The following is a 21,845-nucleotide window of genomic DNA, read 5'->3' as shown; positions in this document are numbered from 1 at the left end:
GGTGCAAGGGCAAAGAAACTTAAATTCGTGCCCTGCTGTGTCAAATAAGGAACCAGAATTTCGGAACCAAGTTCTGGTTCCTTAGAACACAAGGAGAGCCTGCTGGATCAGGCGAACGGCCCATCTAGTCCAGCATCCTGTTCTTACAGAGGCCAAACAGAGGCCTCAAAGGCAGGACCAGAGCACAAGAGCCCTCTTCCTTGGATTCAGAAGCATCTGCCTTCTGACCACAGAGCCACCAAGGCAAGCAGCCATCAATAGCCGCCTGCATCATTTTGCCCAATCTTCTTCTTCTTTTTAAATATAAATCTTTATTAGTTTAAAATACAATCATACAGTAAAGGTAAGTATAACAAAATTAAGCACAAAAAAGAAAAGAAAAAGGATTTGTCACCTCAAAAAGGTCAAAAAAAGGTTTAAAAGTGACAAAAAAAAGACAATTAAAAGAACCACATATTTACACAACATGTCTTATCCAATGAAGTTTTCTGTGAAAAACTTCCAATCGTTCTCATTATTCTTTTTCTATTGTCTTGATTTTGTCGCACAGTTTGTTTTATATCTTTTTCCATATATTCCTCTAAGCTGTTTATTCCATTTATTTGTTGTACACAAATATCATTCAATTATGCCAGGATGGTATAATTTTTTACAATATAGTCTTCTATATTCCTTAAATATTTTCCATTCTCCGTATACTTTTTGATTTAAGGCTCCCCTGGTTTTTCCGGTCAGCTTTGCTAATTGGAAATACTCTATCATGAGTGTTTGCCAATCTGTTATTGTTGGTGTTTTTTCGCATTTCCAACCTCTGGCTACAAGTAGTCTTGCACCCCAATCTTCTTTTAAAGCCTTCTCGGTTGGTGCCCATCACTGCCTCTCCTGGGAGCGAATTCCAACAGTTTAACTATGTGCTACGTGATTCTGCCCTGCATTTTTCAACATTCAGTTTCACTGGACGTCCGCAAGTTCTAGTGTTATATAAGGAGAGAGAGTGAAGCTTTTTGCTATCCACTTTCTCCATGCCAGGCATAAATTTTATAAACTTCAATCTTGTGGCGCAAGGGGTCAGTGCACCCGGCTGTTAACCAGAAGGTCAGTGGTTCAAGCATTGCAGGGGGTTGGACTAGATGACCCTCGGGGTCCCTTCCAACTCTACAGTTCTATGATTCTATGCCACCACCTGCTCACCTTTTCACTAAACTAAAAAGTTCCAAAGAAATCAACCTTTCCTTACGGGAGTAGCTCCATCTCCTTTATTATTTTAATTCCTTTTTTTTCCCTTCTGGGAGCCACTTTCACCTGTGCATTATTTTTTATGGCTGTTTTTTGATGACTGGTTCTGTTTCGTTGACATTAATATTTTGCTTGGGATTAGGATGTTTAATATTGTGTGGTGCTTGGGATTTGTTAACCCACGTGGTTTTCTTTCGGAAATTAAGTTTTTCTTTGTTTTCCCCCCAAAATACTTTTTTCCTGGAGCTACTTGGAGCTTTAAGAAAAATGCTTTCCAATTATTTCAGCTTGGATCAGGGTGATCTATTTATTTTATTTTTGTCAAATACTGCAGGGGTGATGATTGCTTAACTGAGCCTTTGGACCGAAGAGCACACAGCGACTCTTCAAACACAGGGGCACATGATGTGCAGCGGTGACGGAAGAAGCAGGCCGAATGTGCCCACCATGTTTATGTACAATAGGCCAGGTGCCTGCCAACCCAATGGTTTGTAATGGACAATTTCCCAGAATTTTCGATGCTGGGGATGAAGCAAAAAGGGTTCCCTCCCCCCTCTTCTCCCTTGTTCCTTCCCCCCACCCACTTGATTCAGGTTCGTTACCCTCTTGTTTATGCTAATAAGAATATTTGGATCATGCAAACGGGTTCCTCAATTAAAAACATTCTTCCGCCAGGGACAGTATTCTTCAGCCACCAAAAGCCTGGGTTATCAGGAATGCTGTCATATTCCTCCTGGTAATTAATAGTGATGGAGACAGGCGCACCTCAGTAGGGAAGGCATTGCACAAATGGGGAGCCATCACTGAAAAGGCCCTGTCACAGGTCAGGGCCAACTGGGCAGCCCCGGATGGCAGCAAGGCCTCCCCTGTTGTATCGTATCGTAAAACCTTTATTGGCATCACATACAACATCCAAAACAAATCAATACAGAATTACCACTTCCCCAGTGGCACAAAACATTTACTAAGAGGAAGGAGGCAGAGCAGTGTATCGTCATATCTCTTGGTCTCCAGGGAGATCAGACGTCTGCAGTGTATTTCGACGACAAAAAACCAAACAGAGATATTTAGCCACTAACTTGGGGCCTCACCTGTCGATCGTAGAGTTCGAGATGGAAGGTGCTGTTGATCATCAGGTGTTGAAGGCCTAGGAGCCCTTCTGCAGGGGGGAGAGTTGAAATCCTGATGTGTTTAATAGTTTTCATAGTTATGCGCTGATGTCTCCTGTTTGTTTCATAGAATCATAGAGTTGGAAGAGACCACAAGGGCCATCGAGTTCAACCCCCTGCCAAGCAGGAAACACCATCAGAGCACTCCTGACATATGGTTGTCAAGCCTCTGCTTAAAGACCTCCAAAGAAGGAGACTCCACCACACTCCTTGGCAGCAAATTCCACTGTCGAACAGCTCTTACTGTCAGGAAGTTCTTCCTAATGTTTAGGTGGAATCTTCTTTCTTGTAGTTTGGATCCATTGCTCCGTGTCCGCTTCTCTGGAGCAGCAGAAAACAACCTTTCTCCCTCCTCTATGTGACATCCTTTTATATATTTGAACATGGCTATCATATCACCCCTTAACCTCCTCTTCTCCAGGCTAAACATGCCCAGCTCCCTTAGCCGTTCCTCATAAGGCATCGTTTCCAGGCCTTTGACCATTTTGGTTGCCCTTCTCTGGACACGTTCCAGTTTGTCAGTGTCCTTCTTGAACTGTGGTGCCCAGAACTGGACACAGTACTCCAGGTGAGGTCTGACCAGAGCAGAATACAGTGTTTCTTCTCTCTCACACACAGACAGCCAAGCACATTGGGATGTAAGAAGTAGTAATTTCTGGAGTCAGACCATTGCTTCATGTAGCTCAGTCTTGTCTACTGGCAGCATCTATCCAGGGTTTCAGTAAGGGATTTATCCCAGCCTTACCTGGAGGATGGAAACCAGGACCTTTTGCATGCAAAGCAGATGGCCTGCCCACTGGGCTCCAGCCCTTCATGTGCTCTGAGCACAAATGCTCACTCTTTTAAGCGGGCAGCTCCCCCCGCCCCCAAGTAGAACAAGAACTTTGGGCATGGTCTTTTTTGAAAAATTGCTTGTTTTGCAAACGTACACAAGTTGACCAAGATGAAAGAGTACAGAAGCAAGCACACCAGCTGTGCCAGTTTGAGAGTCGTGTATTATTCCCCAAGCCTGCCTGAGTCTTAGGGCCTGTCCATACCTAACGTGGATTGTGAACCACTCCTGCAAAAACCCAGAGATTCCCTGTATCCTGAAAAATCCGAACAGCAAAGCCACATCCATTGCAAAGGGAAATCTCTGGACTTGAAGAGGAGAAAAGTCTAGGGCAGCAGTAGTTGGAGGAAAACACTGTAAGACTGAGGGGGAATTAAGGGAGGCACTTGGGATTCACAACCCATCTGAAACACAGGTGTGGGTGGCCCTTAGCCAGCTTTGCGAACAGCAAATTACTTAAACCTGTGGTTCTCAAAGGGTTTGGTGTGCCACACTGGTGTGGCAGGAGAGATGGTGGGAAGGTTCAAGGACAAGCAAAGAAACATTTCAACATAGCATAGTACCAAAATAATTGTTTTTATTTGCAGGAAATGGATAGATATCTTTTCAAAATGAAAGAAGAAGCATCAGGTTAAACTGCAAGCTCACACCTCTCACTGAGTTTGTATACATACTTAAGGTACACATGTAAGAGGCTTGTTTATAATTATATTTTGGGAGTGATCCTTATGTAGCTGCATTGTTTCATACTTTCTGGCTGTCCCACGATCCTATTACAGTGGTACCTCGGGTTACATACGCTTCAGGTTACATACGCTTCAGGTTACAGACTCCGCTAACCCAGAAATAGTATCTCGGGTTAAGAACTTTGCTTCAGGATGAGAACAGAAATCGTGCTCTGGCGGCGAGGCGGCAGCAGGAGGCCTCATTAGCTAAAGTGGTGCTTCAGGTTAAGAACAGTTTCAGGTTAAGAACAGACCTCTAGAATGAATTAAGTACTTAACCCGAGGTAATTAATTTTTATAATGAAATATTTTTAGATTGTGTGATTATTTGATTTTTTGATTATTTGATTGTTGTTAGCCGCCCTGAGCCCGGCTTCGGCTGGGGAGGGCGGGATATAAATAAAATTTATTATTTATTATTATTATTATTATTACCACTGTATAAAGGTAGTTTGTGTTCTACCGTATGTTCTAAATCAAGCACCGCTAGTTGCTGTTTCTTTTTGTTTCCCAACGTATTTGCTACCAATAAAAAATTCAGCGTGGCACAAGCTAATTCTTATTCTGAAAGTGTGGCCTGGGGGGGGGGGCTTAAGAATCACTGGCTCAAACCATTCCTCCATAAAACCTTTATTTCCAACTTCAAGCAAAACTACAGTTGCACATTCCATGTGAGGTCAAAGGGAAAGACGCCAAAGATTTGGATTTCGGTTGTTGTTGTCTACCTTTTTAATGGGGAGGGAGTTGTTTGCCTGACAGGTTTCCCCCACAGACCAGGTCTACTGAGTTTCTTAAGGACCTCTTTACACGTCCTGGACTCCCAGCTTCCTTTTCTGCTGACACTGTTTTTCCCCCTTTGTCTACTTCCACATCTGCCCCTATTAGTCAACCTGACATGTTGGAGGTTAATGTCCAGCGATAAGATTAGAGCCAAACTCTGTCCTTCACCTCCCAGCCATTAAACCCTGGCCAGCCTCATGTGAGCTGACAAGACTTTTTATGCAGCCAATTCTCGTTGTAGACTGAAATCTACAGGAGCCTGGCTAAAGAAACTTTAAAGACTGAATCTCCCTTTTGGACACAATTTGAATGAGTTTTCTGTTTGTGGCTTTTGTAGTAGATCTTGTACCTTGTTCTCTCAAATTTTGGATTATTAATATAAGATTTAGAACGTAGAATGGTTTGGTAGTGTTTTGTGTGCTGCCTACTTTTTCATATCAGTCTCCAAATGTGGGCAGCCAATGGTCACATCCACAGGATGCATTTATAACATTCTTATGCCACTTTAGCAGTCACGCCATCCTGCAAAGAACCATGGGAACAGTACGTTTGCTACAGAGCGACAGTTCCCAGGGAACTCTGGGAATGGTAGCTAGCTCTGAGAGGGGACTAGGGGTCTCCTCACAACTCGTTGCCCCCTTCACAAACTACAGCTCCCAGGATTCTTTGGGGGAAGCCATGACTTTTAAAAGTGGCATCATAGTGCCTTAAATGTTGGTGCAGAATGCACCAATTATGTTTGCAGGTGAAGGGGCAAAAAACTTCCCCCTGTTTATTTCTGGAGAGCCACTTTATTTTAAAATGCACAAGAGGAGGCTAGGCCCCCTTCCCTCCTCATCAGTTGGCAACTGATGAGGGAGGAAGATTCAAGGACGAGAGGTGCACACACAGCATTTAAACGAAGAATTGTTTAGCAGAGCTTGCTCCAGTTCAGCTGCAGGAGATGCGAGGGTTGCCACCTTCCCACCCCCAACAAAGCTCCCATGCCTTTAACAACAGCCACAGTTGGCAAATTCAGCAAGATAAAACTTTTCCTGGCATGGAAATGAATGGGGGGGGGGGAGTTGAGGGGAAAGATGCAGAATTTGTTTCTTTTTATTGTCAGGACCGTTTATTTATTTTTAAGTCGTTAAACTTAGGAAAGTTATTGAAGCATCATTTTTATCTGTCATGTGACAAACTTACTGTTCTGTACTGAAGTTCTCACCCTGGGCCAGCAGGGGGATACTGTAGATAGTTATGCAAATGAAGAATCGAAAGTGACATTCAGTGATTGGATAGTTTTAGAAAATGGCAACAGTTACATTGTTCTGGAGCTCTATATAAGCAGGGGGTTGGCAGGGGCTTGGCAGGGGGTTGGACTCGATGGCCCTTGTGGTCTCTTCCAACTCTATGATTCTATGATTCTATGATAAGCAGGCTGACTGAGCTCCTCAGTTCAGTTCTGTTCCAGCTTACAAATAAAGAGCTGCTTTGGAAGAATCGCTGTGTTGTCTGATATGTTCGCCCACAACTTAACACTTACTATGTACACAAAACACTTTGTTCAGTTTTGGTCACCCCACCTCAGTTGTTTTTATAAAAGGTTCAGAAAAGCACAGCCAAAATGTTCAGGGGGGTGGAGCCGCCACTCTGTGAGGAACGATGACAACATTTGGGTTTGGGGTTTTTTAGCTTAGAAAAGATGTATAACACTACTCTATTGAGGGGAAATCAAACTGAGGCCAGGCTCCTTCTGCACTTTACATTTAAAGCTGTATTGTATTACTTTAAACAAACATGGCTCCCCCCCAACCAAGGAATGCTGGGAACTGACTGCAGTTTGCTAAGGATGCTGGGAGTTTTTCAGAGACCCCTGCTCCTTTCACAGAGCTACTGTTTCAGAGTGGTTTAATAATCAACCCCTCTTCAGGAGAAACTCTGGGAACTGTAGCGTTGTGAGGGGGGGTCTCCTAATAACTCTCTGTGCATTTTGCAATCTACAGTTCCCAGGATTCTTGGGGGAGGGGAGGAATATGTGACTGTTTAAATACTCCTTGAATACTCCTCTAAATGTTTGGTGAAGGTGGGGCCTGGGTAGTTTTTCTCCTTCTTGTGTAATACTAGAACTCAGAATCATGCAATGGAGCTGAAAGTTGGAAGATTAAGGAGTGGACAGACAAAATGAAGCATATACCGTATTTCTTGCTCTACAAGATGCACCAGACCATAAGGCGCACCTAGTTTTTGGAGGAGGAAAACAAGAAAAAAAATATTCTGCATCTCAGAAGCCAGAACAGCAAGAGGGATCGCTGCGCAGTGAAAGCAGCAATCCTCTTGCTGTTCTGGCTTCTGGGATAGCTGCGCAGCCTGCATTCGCTCCATTCACACACATTTCCCCTTACTTTTTGGGAGGGGAAATGTGAGTCTTATAGAGCAAAAAATACGGTAGTTAAAACTCTTGTGATTTCCTGACTGTACAAGGGGGTTAGAAAAATTAATGGATGTTTATGGCTATTAGACAGTAACGTTTCTGAATACCAATCGTTCAGCTTTTGGCCTGATCCACTGCAGCTGGGCTCTTCCTCTGTTCTTATTATCCCTACACAACGTCCTTGTAAGGTCGGCCAGGATCATGAAAAAGGAGGAAGCCAAAACTGCAAACGTTACTCTAGATGTGACTGCACCAAAGGTTTATATGAGGGCGCTTGCCTCAAACCAGGGCTTGCATTCTGCATTAACTCTGATATGGCCACGATTCCCTTGCCCACACTAAATGTTATCACTGAAGTAAGTGTGGGCCTCTGTGTGTACTTAACCCTTAGACCCCGAAGCTGTTGACATGGGAATTGCCTTAGTTAGCAGTTGCAGAAATCGCACATTGCACTTCCAAGAGGGACAGTCGATGTGGTGGCAGGTTGAAGGGGAGGAGGAGGAACGGGACGGGACACAAGCACCAATCAACAGGGAGAATAGATCGGGTGAAACAGGCTGGTCTTTTGATGCCCTATATAAGAGCCTACAACTTCAAACTAACAATCACTTCTATGTTGACTGGCTCCTTGTAATTGATCTTTTGGGTAAGAATGAATTGACTTTATTTTATTTAAGAAGAAAGGGTTTGGGGTGGGGTGGAGCAATGGAATTGTCACTTTACCCCCTCGCAGAAATTCTGAAACTTTATCAGCTATGTGACACAGGCAGAAATCCAACCGGTGGAGCTTCTGTTAATAGAGCTTGACTTTTTTTATGGATTACGGCAGAATTCAAGTTAATCCACAAGCCCTGCTCTTGAAACCTTGGTGTGGGGGGGGGGGCACTTGTTCTTATAGTGGGCGGGTGAAAAAACCACTCTCCTGGGTGTTCATATGGGTCTGAGGTGTGGCAGTTGTGCAACGGGTGTCAAAGCACAGAATTAAGCCCCGCTGTGGTGCTGGGGGTAACTGCCCCAGTTTAATTTTAGCCTGTTCTCAAGAGGGGAAGAAGGTGTCAAGGGTGGAGCGGTAGAAGGATGGGAAAGTAGAAAATCTAAAAGGAAGCTGGTGACAAATGTGAAACAGAGGGGTTGTCCCTGACAATAGTTGTTGTTTGGCTACTCCTAGGCTGCAACAAAGAGTTGCAGCGTGAAGTTCTCTGATTTGGGATAAACCGGTTCCGTTCCGTTCCCAACAGTCAGTCTGCATTCTCAGTCCTCAACTGCTGCTACTGGTGTTTCCTGTAGACTCCCCCCCCCCCGCACAATGTTTTCTTTATTTCTGCAAACCTTGGGGGCTCCCCCAGCCTGCTGATATTACCCCCTCGTGCTAGGGTTGCCATACGTCCTGAATTTCCCGGACATAGATGGGATTTGGCAATCAGAAACAATGTCCGGGCGAAAATCACTTAAATGTCCAGGAAAATCCAGACATATGACAACCCGTGCTGGAAATGTAGATTTTGGCGAATTTCCTTTAAAAAAAAAAGCTTTAAAAAACTCTACACTGGTCCCAACTTGGCTGCGTAAGCACCTGAACTAAGGGAAGTGAAATTACTATTCTTTGATATTCAACACCACCAATGTACATTTTAATTTTTCATTTAGAAAGATTCTGTGCCACCTTTCTGAGTTTGGGATTTCTAAATTACTTTTATTATGTCTGGGTGGTAGACATAGATGGGTACAGCTCTCTCCTCCCTTTGTCCCCCCCTCCCTTTCCAACACCTTTAGCTGTTCAGCCTCCTCTCTAACACAGGCACTGCAGCCTTCAAGAATGGCTGCTCTCTATTGACCAAAAAGGAGGGATACAATAGTTTCTAGTCCTCATGAAAAGTTTTGCTTTTTTTAAAGCATGCCATGCAGTTGGGCAGAAAACGCGAAGTGGTTTTTTGGGAGGAGGGGGGAATTGTTCACAAAGTTCACATATTTACTATATTCTTTGTTTTTAAAACAGTAAAGTATTTAACAAGCAAGCAAACAAAAAAACCTGCCTCACGAAAAACCTGAGAATTCACTTGGCCAACTAAGCCTATACCAGGGTTTCCCAAATTTGGGTCTCCAGCTGCTTTTGGACTACAACTCCTATCATCCCTAGCTAGCAGGACCAGTGGTCAGGGATGATGGGAATCGTAGTCCAAAAACAGCTGGAGACCCAAGTTTGGGAAACCCTCACTGTACCTTTAAAGCAATGCTTCTATCTAACTATCTGATATGGTGGGCCATCATTTTCCCCCAGCCTCAATGTGCCAGGGACTGGCACCATATTTGGTCTCTGAAGCTCCCTACCCAACCTGAGCTGTGGGAGGGTTTACGTGGCCTTTGAGCCGATAGCTTGTGGACTGCCAATGGTTTGTGGGCCATCCCTTTGAGTACTACTGCTTTCCAGCACATTCTTTCCTCCCAGAGAATTCTGGGCACTGTAGTTGACCTCTCAGGGAGCTTCAGTTCCCAGTAACTCTTAACGAACTACAATTCCCAGGATTCTTTGAGGAGAGCCACATGTCAAATGTACACTGTGGGTGCAGCCTGCGTACACACAATGCCCTCAAAGCACATCTTCTCTCTCAAGGAATTCTGACCACAGGACTTCACCCCTCACAGAATTCCCAGTAATTCCCTTAACAAACTACAGTGCCCAGAATTCTTTGAGGGGGGGGGAGATGTACTTTCAATGTGCTTTAAAGGTATAGTGTGTACGAATCAAGCCGTAGAGTGCGCGGGCTTGGTCTTGCTTCCTCACCTCTTTTCTCACAACCTCTCCCCGTCCTCCCTTTCCCCCCAGAAAGTAAAGGAGTGCTCCAAGAGTGCAAAAATGAAGGTGTTCGCTCTTGCAATCCTGTTGGTCAGCGTCTGCTGCATGGAAGGTACTGTGGGGCAAGGGGGCTGGCAGCGTTCTTCATTGCATATCGTGAGGGAATCAAAGAGTGCTTCCAGGTGGAACTTAATTTGCAATAATAATAATAATAATAATAATAATAATTTATTTATATCCCGCCCATCTGGCTGAGTTTCCCCAGCCACTCTGGGCAGCTTCCAATCGAGTGTTACAAACAATACAGCATTAAATATTAAAAACTTCCCTGAAGAGGGCTGCCTTCAGATGTCTTTTAAAGATAAGATAGCTGCTTATTTCCTTCACATTAGAAGAGAGGGTGTTCCACAGGGTGGGTGCCACTACCAAGAAGGCCCTCTGCCTGGCTCCCTGTAACCTCACTTCTCGCAATGAGGGAACCGCCAGAAGGCCCTCGGTGCTGGATTTCAGTGTCTGGGCTGAACGATGGGGGTGGAGACTCTCCTTCAGGTCATTGGCAACCGTTGAGGGTGGGTGTTTGTTTTCCACTTATTCAATTTTCTCCGGTATTGTTCCATCGGGACTGAACTTCGAACGACACAGTGTGGACACAGGAGAGGGGATACTGCATGCGTGAGGAGCAGAGCTGAAGCTCTCTAGGTAGAGCATTTGCCTTGCATGCAGAAGGTCCCTGGTTCAGTCCCCAAGGACATCTCCGTGAGCCCAGGGAGTGGTGGTGGGACGACAATGAGTGGTGAGAAGGAGGAGAGGGAGAAGACTAGGAAGAGGAGGTGCTGGGAACTGAAGGGGTAACAGGGCTTAGTGAGCTGGGAGAGTCTGTGGCAGACAGAAGTCCAATATCAGAGGCAGAAGCAGGAGAGTTGGAGGAGAGAGGCCAAGAGGCAGAGATGAATCAGGCTGCTAAAGAGTCATGGGTGACTCGCCATCTTGCTGCAACAAACTCTGGTCTCCTAGAACCAGAAGAGGCATGAAGTGGAAGGAGCAAAGACAGACTGCATGCTGGCTCAGTCTCTGATTGCTTCGGGGGGGCAAACCCTGGAGAGGAGGAGACCTAGACAATTGTGGGGAGGCAGGAACCTTTAGTTTCAGCAACTGATTCATGGGGACGAAACACCTGTAGGTGGGTTCCTATGTTCATTAGGCCTGTTACTCAGCCGAGTCTTTGCAGATCCTGTTCTTGCTAATAAAGCTTTAACTCCAACATGCACTGTGTGATTTACTGCTGGCTCACTCCTGTCGTTCAGGTAGGTCTGGGAGGAACCCCTGGAGCATCACTGAAGATGATACTGAGCTAGTTGGTCTGATTCAGTATGAGGCAGCTCCCTTTGAACTAAGAGGGTGTACTGGTTAATGGCTTTTTCCCTTTCTACTGTCGAGTGACCCCCTGTTTACGAGTCTCCCCCTGTCCTTGCAGGGACTGTGGTCAGACGGCAAGCGGAACAGGCTCCAGCCCAGGCTTCTGATGTCGTGCAGCAAGTGCAGAGCTACCTTAATAGCTTATCTGACTACTTTCAAAAGGAACTCGTGCCACAAGAGAAGATAGAGGAATTCAAGGCCCAGACAATGTAAGAGCTCCTTCCCCCCCTCACATCTTTCTTTCTTTTAAATGTATTTTTATTAAAAGTCCAACAATTCAGAAAGACAGACAGAACGAAAGGCGACTGAGCATGGTCAGGTAAGGAGATGAAGCATTAAAAACATAACTTGTACAAAAGAGGCAATATTTCGATTCAAGGCAAAAACAGCGGATCAAATACACATATAAATGAAACAGCGCCAGATCCAATCGCATTTCAACTGAAATGGGGTGAGGACCCTTTTTATACAATTCTAAAAAAAACTCTTCCCCTCCACTGCCCAATAAAGGCACCAAAATCTACACATGGAACCTGGTTACTTTTACCAAGGCCTGATGGTTATTGGCTGGTGGTGAATCAGAGACTGGCTTTTTCCCTGATGGCACCAGTGTTGTGGAATGCAATCTCCCGGCTGATATATGAGATGCTCCATCTGTATTGGCATGCTGCTGGCTTTCGAAGATACTTATTTATACAGGCATTCCCTTATTCTCTCAGCCCGAGCCTCCTGTTTTAATTGCAGTTTCATTTTAATGGGATTGTTTCATTGCACATGTTAATTACGGTCATTTATATATTAATGTTTCAGTTGGATTGTTTTACCATGCATTTAAATTACACCAAATTTTAAACAATTAGTCTGTATTTTAACAATACACACAGGTCCCGCTATCAGAATGCTCCTTATCTACAAATTCCAAACATAAAGAATTATGCCCAAACAACAGCTGATTCAGATATCGGAACATCTGGAGTTTGCCCACTTCCTTACTTGTTTGTGCTTTGCTGGTCAGTCGCAGCCATTTTCGGGCAGAAAGCGTGGAAAAGGGGAACAGGCAGAGAGAAGGGATAAATCAGTTTTTCCTTTGTCTCTCTTTTGCTGGTTGGCTGCGGCCATTTCAGGATGAAACCATGGAGTGAGAGAGAAGACAGGTTGGACAAATCACGGATCAGAAATGTTCCCAAGGGAAATATTGGAAATTGTCGTTATGCAAACTCTTGCCTAACAAACGATTTCCTGAGGAACGCATTGCATTCTGAAAACTGCATGTACTGTACTGTGCAGTTGGTTCTTACGTTTTGTAAACTGCTTAGAAGCAATCTGGGCATTAACCAGTTGCATATATATGTTAACTCATAATCAGCAATATGGCTAGGAATGGAACCCCCATGCACTGGGGCAGTCTCTCCAAAGAACAGCTGCTGAGGACTACCAAAGAAGGGGAGAGCCATTTGCCTTCATGCTCTGCTTGTTGGCTTTCCAAAAGTGTCTGTCATATCACTGTTGGAAATGGATAGGATTAGAGCAGGCATCCCCAAATTCAGCCCTCCAGATGTTTTGGGACTACAACTCCCATCATCCCTGACCATTGGTCCTGTTAGCTAGGGATGATGGGAGCTGTAGTCCCAAAACATCTGGAGGGCCGAGTATTGGGATGCTTGGATTAGAGGGAAGCCCTTGGCCTGATCCACTTATTGATTCTTTTATTCGTCCGTTTATTCATTCTGGCAGGGCTTACGTGCAGCGGGCACAAGAGCATGTGACTCCTATGGCTGAGCAACTCAGGGACCAGGCTACTCAGTTCTTCTCCAGCCTTTTGAGTACCATCCAGAAAAAGACCAAGTAAAGAGTGGAAGCTGCGTTCAGAGAGGCTCTGTCCTCATCAACTGCTGAAAAGGAAACGAGGGGAAATCTAGCACCTTCTTGTAATCCAAAGACTGGCTGGATCTCACTCTGGTTGTAATAAAGGCGCCTTATTCTCTAAGTGTCTGCATGTGTATGTGTGTCTGGGTTTTGATACAGGCAGAGCATCCAAATTCTGCAGGCTCAGTGCAAGATATTGCATGCCCACTCCACTTAAAATGGCGAGCAATGGGGTGGGTGCCAAATGGGGACCCCGAAGCCCCCTCCATGTTCATCTTTTTCTTGTATACCATGTACAGTTCCCTGCCCCACTGGTACGTCATCCCAGTTTGCTGTTCCTCAAGCTGATGTAACGAGCTTCAACTATTTAAACAACAACAACACTTGATTAAAAGCCGCACTGTACATTTAAAGTACTGTACTTTTCTGTGTATAATACTAGGGCTTTTTTTTAAAACTTTAAAATAAGGTTAAAAATCTGGGGGCGTCTTATACACGGATAGTGTATATGCCCATTTTCTAAATTTGGGGTCCTCAAAAGTAGGGGGTGTCTCATACACTTAAAAATGCAGTACATTTAACACACATCCCAAGGTAGACTGGCACTGTACACTGAAGGTTCTATTCTGAACAATGCTACAAGAAGAGCCCCCCCCCCCAAACAGAGGAAAGGGCTGTTTCCTCCAGCTTCCTCTTTCCCACAGTGGTCAGACAGGGGCCTCTGGAAAGCCTGCAAGCAGGACTTGAAGACAACTGCCTACTGGCGGAGGAACGGGGGTGTGGAGGGAGCAGACCATCCCTGGCACCATTATTCCAGTAGGGTGCCATCACAGCGCCCCCCCCGACATGTGACGCGCCCCCCCTGGTGGCGTGCCACGCCCCCAAAACGTGTGCCATGCCCCCCCGCCTGCTCTCCGCCCCTGGTAGCGGAACGTGCAGCTTCACCACTGCAACTGCCCTCTGAAGATATTGTTCACTAAGGTAGAGTTTGCTTTGATCCAGCAAACACTCCGTTTGTTTAATATAAAACACACACTGTTTAAAATGGAAGCACCTAGTGTGGTTTACAAACGGGATTAAGCAACATCTTTAAAATACACTGCTGGGAGGGATAGCTCAGTTAGTAGAGCATAAGACTCTTAATCTCAGAGTCGTTAGGGTTGCTGTATTTCAGAAAGTGAAAATCCGGTCACAAAAGTGAGTGGTGTGTGTGTGTCAAAGTTGTTAAGCTTTTTTTGGCAAAAAATAAAAATCAGCAAAGAAACCCACTTACAATATGGATTGCCATATGTCCAGGTTTTTACGGACATTTACAATGGACATTGAAAATTCCACCAGGAAGCCGTTTTTGGAAGCCAAATCCTGGCGATGTCTGGGATTTTTCGGACATATGGCAGCCCTAAGAGTCATTAATTTGAGCCCCACATTGTGCAAAAGATTCCTGCATTGCAGGGGGTTGGACTAAATGACCCTCATGGTCCTTCCAACTCTCTAATTCTCTATGTATATTCCTGTACAGCAGAGATTTTCAACTTTTTTGAGTCTACGGCTTCCTTGACCAATTACATTCTTTCTGTGGCACCCCTGTGGGGCTGGCAGCCTCTCACTTTTTTTCAAACACCCTCCCTTGTGGAGTGTTCCCTCAGCCACCTCTCCTCTCCCCTCTCCTTGGGAGTCCTCTGTTGCTACCCTCCCCAGTCTTTGAGCTGCCCCCTGCCCCAAAGAAATGTGCCTCCTCACACTGTCCATTCCCAACAGCAAGGGCTGGAGGACTGGCTGGCTGGGCTCCCTCGCCTGCTTGCTTGCTTACTCCGAGATCGCCTCAGCTTCTGGCAACCAGCACCCCCTGGCCAGCCCCAGAGGCACCATTCACCTGAGGAGCTTGTAGCCAGGGCCTCTGCAACAAACAGCTGTGCAAGCCTTTGGGAGGCAGAGACGCAAGAAGGAATCAGAGGAGGGAGGGAAGGAAAGAGGGACAGAGGCCAGTGTTGCCCGCGGCACCCCTGACCATCCTTTAAGGCACCCTAGGGTGCCACAGCACCCTAGTTGAAAACCACTGCTATACAGTATATGTAAAAACGTAAGGCTGTCATCACGCTGCGGTTCTTGTGGATGCCAATAGGTGGCCATGGCAACTGCAGCTTGATGAAAAACAGGCAGGCCAGCGAGGAGGTGGCAAAAGTGACAAGCAACCCAGGTGAACTATTTAACAGAGGAAGGGAGGTTAATGGGTTAAAAATAAAATAAAATGAATATTACTTGTTAGCTATAGGTCATCGTAATCACTGCAAGAAAAATGTCAAAGCAAGCACATAGAAAAGATGAATGTGTGCCTAAAGGTACTATATAACTCTCAAAGGGAGACAATCATCTTGTAAACAGAGCTGATGCCACTGGTTCTGGCTGTGACAGGCCAGCTCCATCAGGCCTCCCCTCCCTTCAACTGTCACTTGGGGGAAGCCAGTCCATCAGGCTGCCTCAATGGGACAAATACGAAACTCACCCCACCTGCTCTGCTGGAAGCCCAGCTCCATGTGCCAACTGGAAACAACTGTTCAGAAATTGTTGCCTGAGTTTTGATTTTGATTTTCCTCTTCCTTCCTTGCCCCTTGCCCTTTGCGTGTCATAGGTTTCTTGTTCTTGTTGTTTTTGCTTACATAGTAAGACTGTCTTGTTTTGACTGTACGCAAGCTGCTCTGGGAGCCTTTTTGGCTGAAGAGCAAAGGTAAAGAGACCCCTGACTGTTAGGTCCAGTCGTGGACGACTCTGGGGTTGCGGCGGTCATCTCGCTTTACTGGCCGAGGGAGCTGACGTTTGTCTGCAGACAGTTTTTCTGGGTCATGTGGCCAGCATGACTAAGCCGCTTCTGGCAAAACCAGAGCAGCGCACGGAAACACCATTTACCTTCCTGTCAGAGTGGTACCTATTTATCTACTAGTTTGGCAGGAGCAGGAACTGAGCAACGGGAGCTCACCCCGTCGCAGGGATTTGAACCGCTGACCTTCTGATCGGCAAGCCCTAGGCTCTGTGGTTTAACCCACAGCACAAATGTTCTAAATAAATCAGCAGGTTTGAAGCTTAATGTTCAAACTCTCCAAGGCTTCACTCCACAACCTGGGAGAGGTCCGGCATTTGCCACGATGGCTTCAGTGATTAGGCTGCTTTAACGGTCCACTTAAGTCAGATTTTGGGGACGCAGGTGACGCTGTGGGTTAAACCACAGAGCCTAGGACTTGCCGATCAGAAGGTCGGTGGTTCGAATCCCCGCAACAGGGTGAACTCCCGTTGCTCGGTCCCTGCTCCTGCCAACCTAGCAGTTCGAAAGCATGTCAAAGTGCAAGTAGATAAATAGGTACCTCTCCGGCGGGAAGGTAAACGGCGTTTCCGTACGCTGCTCTGGTTCGCCAGAAGCGGCTCAGTCATGCTGGCCACATGACCCGGAAGCTGTACGCCGGCTCCCTCGGCCAATAAAGTGAGATGAGCGCCACAACCCCAGAGTCGGCCACGACTGGACCGAATGGTCAGGGGTCCCTTTACCTTTACGTCAGATTTCAGAGAGCTTACAGTTTTGGACTACGACTCCCATGAGCCCCAACCAACACGCGACGACTGGGGCTTGATGGGAATTGTAGTCCAAAAGATCTGGAGGGCATTAGGGTGAGGCTGGCTGCTCCAAGCGCATGCGGCGGAGAGGAATCCGTCCGCTCTCCCACTCCTTTGATGTTGGGTAAAAGTGGAATCCAAGGAAACCACAGCGCCCTAATTAAGCCACGCAAGAAACAACTTCCACCAACAGCCTACATGGAGCCTCTAACTCTTTCCTCCCAGCTCTACGATTCTTCCTTTCCCCCGCCCCGCTCTACACTCTATTTCCGCCCTCAACAATCATGTTGGGGAAAGCGTCACACGATCCATTTCCGCCCAACTGCTCACGTGCTGGGCAAGGATGACAACAACGTCCGACGTTTCCTCGCCCTGCCCAACCGGAAGCCATTTCCGGTTTGCGTACCTCAACAAAGATGGCGGACGAGGCTACTCGCCGGGTAGTGGCCGAGCTGCCTTTGCTGAAGACGAACGCGGGTCCGCGGGACAAGGAGCTGTGGATTCAGCGGCTGAAGGAGGAATACCAGGCGCTCATTAAGGTACGTGGTCCTTCCCGGTGAGGAGAGGGAGCTATGTGCCGGGAGGGTGACGTGGCTCCGCTGCACTACGGTGGCTTCAGAGGGTCAAGAATAGTCAGGCGTTTTCGTGCTGCTGCAATAGGAGAGACTTGCGGGGCCTGAGGCTGCAGGGCTGTTGCCACTTCCCTGGGAGTGAGCCCCATTGAAAATCAGTGGGACTTGCTTCTGAGGAGACCAGCCTCCACCCACTCTGACGCCTACCAGTTGTTTCGGACTACGGCTCCCACCGTGCGGGGCCTTTGGCTGTTTCCTGGGGCTGATGGGAGTTGTAGTGCGAAACGTCCTGGACTGATGGTCCCCGGCCAGATGGTTGTACAGTGGTACCTCGGGTTACATACGCTTCAGGTCACAGACTTCGCTAACCCAGAAATAGTGCTTCAGGTTAAGAACTTTGCTTCAGGATGAGAACAGAAATCGTGCTCCGGCGGTACGGCGGCAGCAGGAGGCCCCATTAGCTAAAGTGGTGCTTCAGATTAAGTACAGTTTCAGGTTAAGAACAGACCTCCAGAACGAATTAAATACTTAACCCGAGGTACCACTGTACTGTGATTCAGGAGGGTTTGTGCCCAGGAAAGCTACCAACCTAAGTGCCATGTTCCGCACGCTGCTCTGTGCGGATGGCACTCCTGAGTAAACACACCTAGGACTTGTGTCTGAGTTCACCTTTCTTTTTCTCTCTCACCCCCCCACGCCCCAATTGTTTTCTGGAAGCTTACTGAGATGAGATCTTGGGGGGGATGACAACTATATTTTTAACTGTAACTACTTTTGTAACATTTTAACAGTTTTACTTAAAAAAAAAAGTGGGTAGGTTTGCTGCCCTGGGCTCCTTTGGGAGGAAGGGTAGGATTTAAATTTAATAAGTAAATAAATCCACCCTTCTAAAGAACCCTGGGATCTGTTGCTTACCGCTCACAGAGCTATGATTCGCAGCACCCTTAACAAGCTACAGTTCCCAGGAATCTCTGTATGTGTGCTGGGGGTGGTGGTGTTATTTTAAATATACGGCTGCAGGAATAATCTGTAACCTGCCTCTGTCAGATTTTCAAAAAATGTTCATTACAGACATCATGCTATGGAGGTTTCCTTGCTGACTGTTTTATTTTATGGATTCTTTCTGTAGTATGTGGAAAACAACAAGAACGCTGATAACGATTGGTTCAGGCTAGAGTCCAACAAGGAAGGCACAAGGTGAGTACAAGGGAGACCCCCAAAACTTTGTGGAGAATCCTGGGAACTGTAGTTTGTTTTGGGTGCTGGGAATTATAGCTCTGTGAGGTCTGCACTCTGAACAGACTACAGTTCCTGGTATTCTTCATGACTGTTAAAGTGGCACAATACAGTGGTACCTCAGGTTACATACGCTTCAGGTTAATAGACTCCGCTAACCCAGAAATAGTGCTTCAGGTTAAGAACTTTGCTTCAGGATGAGAACAGAAATCGTGCTCCGGTGGCACGGCAGCAGCAGGAGGCCCCATTAGCTAAAGTGGTGCTTCAGGTTAAGAACAGTTTGAGGTTAAGTACGGACCTCCGGAACAAATTAAGTACTTAACCCGAGGTACCACTGTAGTGCTTTACATGGATTGTGAATATATTCTATAGCACTTGGAGAATGTTGGAGACTCCTGGCTTTTTTACCCTGGCTTTTGGCAATTGGGATGTATATTTTTATTTCTGTAAGTTGTTTAAACTGTTTTTAACACTGTTTTACTTGCTGTAACCCACCCTGGGACCTTGAGGTGAAGGGTGGGGTGATAGTAGCAATAATAGTAATATTAATATTCATTATTATGTGGATGTGACTTTAGTGTGACAGGAGATGTAACTGTGTCATATCTCTTTTTCTTTCCTTGCCAGGTGGTTTGGGAAATGCTGGTACATTCACAACCTCCTGAAGTATGAGTTTGCTGTTGAGTTTGATGTGAGTCCTTGCCCTGTGCCCTCCTTTGGGCTTCCTGACCCTCCTGCCTTTCATTCCTCACTTTCTGTGTGAGAGCTGCTTCTTTTACTTTTATATATTTTATTTCAACAATTTGTATATTGTTTAATCACAGTTGCCTGTAAGCAGTGAACAAGAAACCCAATGCAATGTGACTGAAAATGAGTTAAAGCTATACAATCAGAGTTCAGTTAAAAAGCTGGCTGGAATGAAATAGTTTTCAGAAACCGTCGGATGGTCAGCTACCTGTGGATTTTGGTGAGGGCTAATTAGGTCAACCTATGCAGGATTTCTAAGTATTAAGCTCTGCTTAAACCCCATTTGCAGATTCCGGTAACATATCCATCCACTGCGCCGGAAATCGCCATCCCAGAGCTGGATGGAAAAACAGCAAAAATGTACAGGTCAGATGCTCTCCTCCTCTATATTTTAGCCAGTTTGTATGGTGTGGTCTAGATCACAATTTCCCCTTGTATCTGTCCTGTTAATGCCCCATCTTAATACCTCTGTGTGTCTTCTTGCAGGGGCGGTAAAATATGTCTGACAGACCACTTCAAACCTTTGTGGGCCAGGAACGTACCTAAATTTGGGCTGGCTCATCTCATGGCCTTGGGGGTGAGTTGTAGGTGTGAGAGTGTGTGCGCACACATGTGTTTGACTGGGCTGCTTGGGACATCATTTAGTAAGCCCCAAAGGGCTGATCTTGTCAAATGAGTAAATTGCATTGGCAGCAAACCTTCCGATTGAAAAACTGTGTCCTGCAAATAAGTATCAAAGCATGAAAACAACATGGGAGTCTTCCAGTTTCTTAAAGTTTAAGAATTGCCTTGGTTTTTGTGGACTAGAGCCCGTGTCAGTTGTATCCATGATACATCAGGGGTGGGGAACTTATTCTGGTCTGTAGGCCAGATCTTTCATTCCCCATCAGCTGGCAGGCTAGGATCAGAAAGTCATCCAGAAGGGAATGTGGTTCTCAGGCTGAAAAATGGGTTCCTCACCTCTATTGTAGATAATACTGAGCCTAGATAGGCAACTTCATATGTTGGATGTGAACTGGGAAGCCTTGTAATTGTAAATATTGTTTAACAATCCTAAAAATGGAGGAGAGGGCTATTCTCTGTCAAGTATGTCACATGGCCAAGGAAGGGGAAAGGCAGCGGCCCTGGTGGCCTCCTGACGGTCCTCTCTTTGTCTTGCAGCTGGGACCCTGGCTGGCTGTGGAGATCCCAGACTTGATATCGAAAGGCCAGATTGAGCACAAGGAAAAATGAGGCAGGCTGTGTGGCCTGCGGGTGGAGGCTAGGCCTCGGCTGTTCTCCTAGGCCTCAACCATCAACAGTTGCAGACTCAAACATGTGCCAGTGACTTTGTTTTGTGCTTCTCTGTGTAACTTCTGAACCCCGGACTTCCCACTGATCCACAGAACATGACTCACTAATTAAAAAGAAAAGAAAAGCAAGCCTTTCCTAAGAGCTGCTGTTTTGCTCGTCTCTTGAAAGGCCACCTGAACGCACTGTTGTGGCAAATCTTATTTATTTATTGAGAAAGATTTATATACCACTTTATCAGGAAAAAAACAACTTTAGATGGGTTACATAAAATGATAGGGAATAAGTATTTAAAAATAGCAATAAAAGCAGACCTTGGGTTGTAACCAACTATGTTTTACTCAGAGTAGAACTAGTGAAATTAATAGAGCTAAGTTAATGTTGCCCATTAACTTTAATGGGTCCGCTCTGAGTAGGCACTGGATACAACCCTTTAAAAACGTAATAAAATTGAAACAAAGGTGAAAACCAAGAGGTGTTGAAGACAAATGTCTGCATTGCTTAGCAGTAATAGCGCTGCTCATGCGTTCTAAGAAACCCAAAAAATCAGTGCGGTTTTGAAATTGGTGGCAAATATTGGTGCAGTTTTGAAAGGTTCAGTCCGTGATCTTGATTCAAAATGGCATTTGATTGTATGTAGCTGTCAGGGAACTGCCATCGGAAGGAAGGGAGGTGGAAGGGCTCACACAGGTTGGGAGAGACTCAGCAGCTGAAGAGGGAACCAGTAGGGGGAGAAGAGCTGAGCTGAGGGAAAGTGAGCAGGAGGGATGGCTCCGAGACACTTCCAGCGAAAACAGTGGGGAGGTTTCAGGACCTCCTGTAGGGACACCCACTCCTCGCCGGAAACTGTCACGCAGAGAGTCCAGAAGACGTGTTTCCGTTAAGGAGCTTTTATGTTGGAAGCGATTCCGAAAGCAACCACTGTCGGAATCTGCAAGCGACTGACAGAGCCATGTTTAAGGGGCTCCGTTACAGACAGAGGTTTGCAAACTTGACCAAACTCTGAGGGACTTGGATTTTACGCACAAGCAGCTCATCGTCCCATCACAGTAGCCACAGAGAGAAACCTGCTCCTTGATCTCCAGAACCATCAAGCAAAATTGGGTTACGATATCTTAAGAGGCATCCAAATGCATTACGAACCAACAAACTACTTTCCAAATACA

General features: G+C 46.0%; 2 protein-coding genes across 2 annotated transcripts; both read left to right on the top strand.

Annotated features, from left to right (window-relative positions):
- The first annotated feature begins 7,728 nt into the window (after nt 1-7,728).
- Nucleotides 7,729-13,352, top strand: APOA2 (apolipoprotein A2). Its single transcript, XM_080985656.1, has 4 exons — nt 7,729-7,801; nt 9,980-10,061; nt 11,424-11,574; nt 13,100-13,352. The coding sequence occupies exons 2-4, from the start codon at nt 10,010-10,012 to the stop codon at nt 13,212-13,214; spliced, it is 318 nt and encodes a 105-aa protein (XP_080841782.1). The 5' UTR covers nt 7,729-7,801; nt 9,980-10,009; the 3' UTR covers nt 13,215-13,352.
- Nucleotides 13,353-17,205: 3,853 nt separating this feature from the next.
- UFC1 (ubiquitin-fold modifier conjugating enzyme 1) lies at nt 17,206-20,810 on the top strand. The gene is made up of 6 exons (XM_080984902.1): nt 17,206-17,373; nt 18,536-18,603; nt 19,270-19,333; nt 19,679-19,755; nt 19,876-19,966; nt 20,551-20,810. The coding sequence occupies exons 1-6, from the start codon at nt 17,251-17,253 to the stop codon at nt 20,620-20,622; spliced, it is 495 nt and encodes a 164-aa protein (XP_080841028.1). The 5' UTR covers nt 17,206-17,250; the 3' UTR covers nt 20,623-20,810.
- The last annotated feature ends 1,035 nt before the right edge of the window (nt 20,811-21,845 follow it).

Source organism: Podarcis pityusensis (genome assembly GCF_964106645.2).
Source record: "Podarcis pityusensis genome assembly, chromosome: 16".
Taxonomy (NCBI): Eukaryota; Metazoa; Chordata; class Lepidosauria; order Squamata; family Lacertidae; genus Podarcis; species Podarcis pityusensis.
The sequence above is the reverse complement of the archived record's forward strand: the minus strand, read 5'-3'. Positions and strand labels throughout refer to the sequence as shown.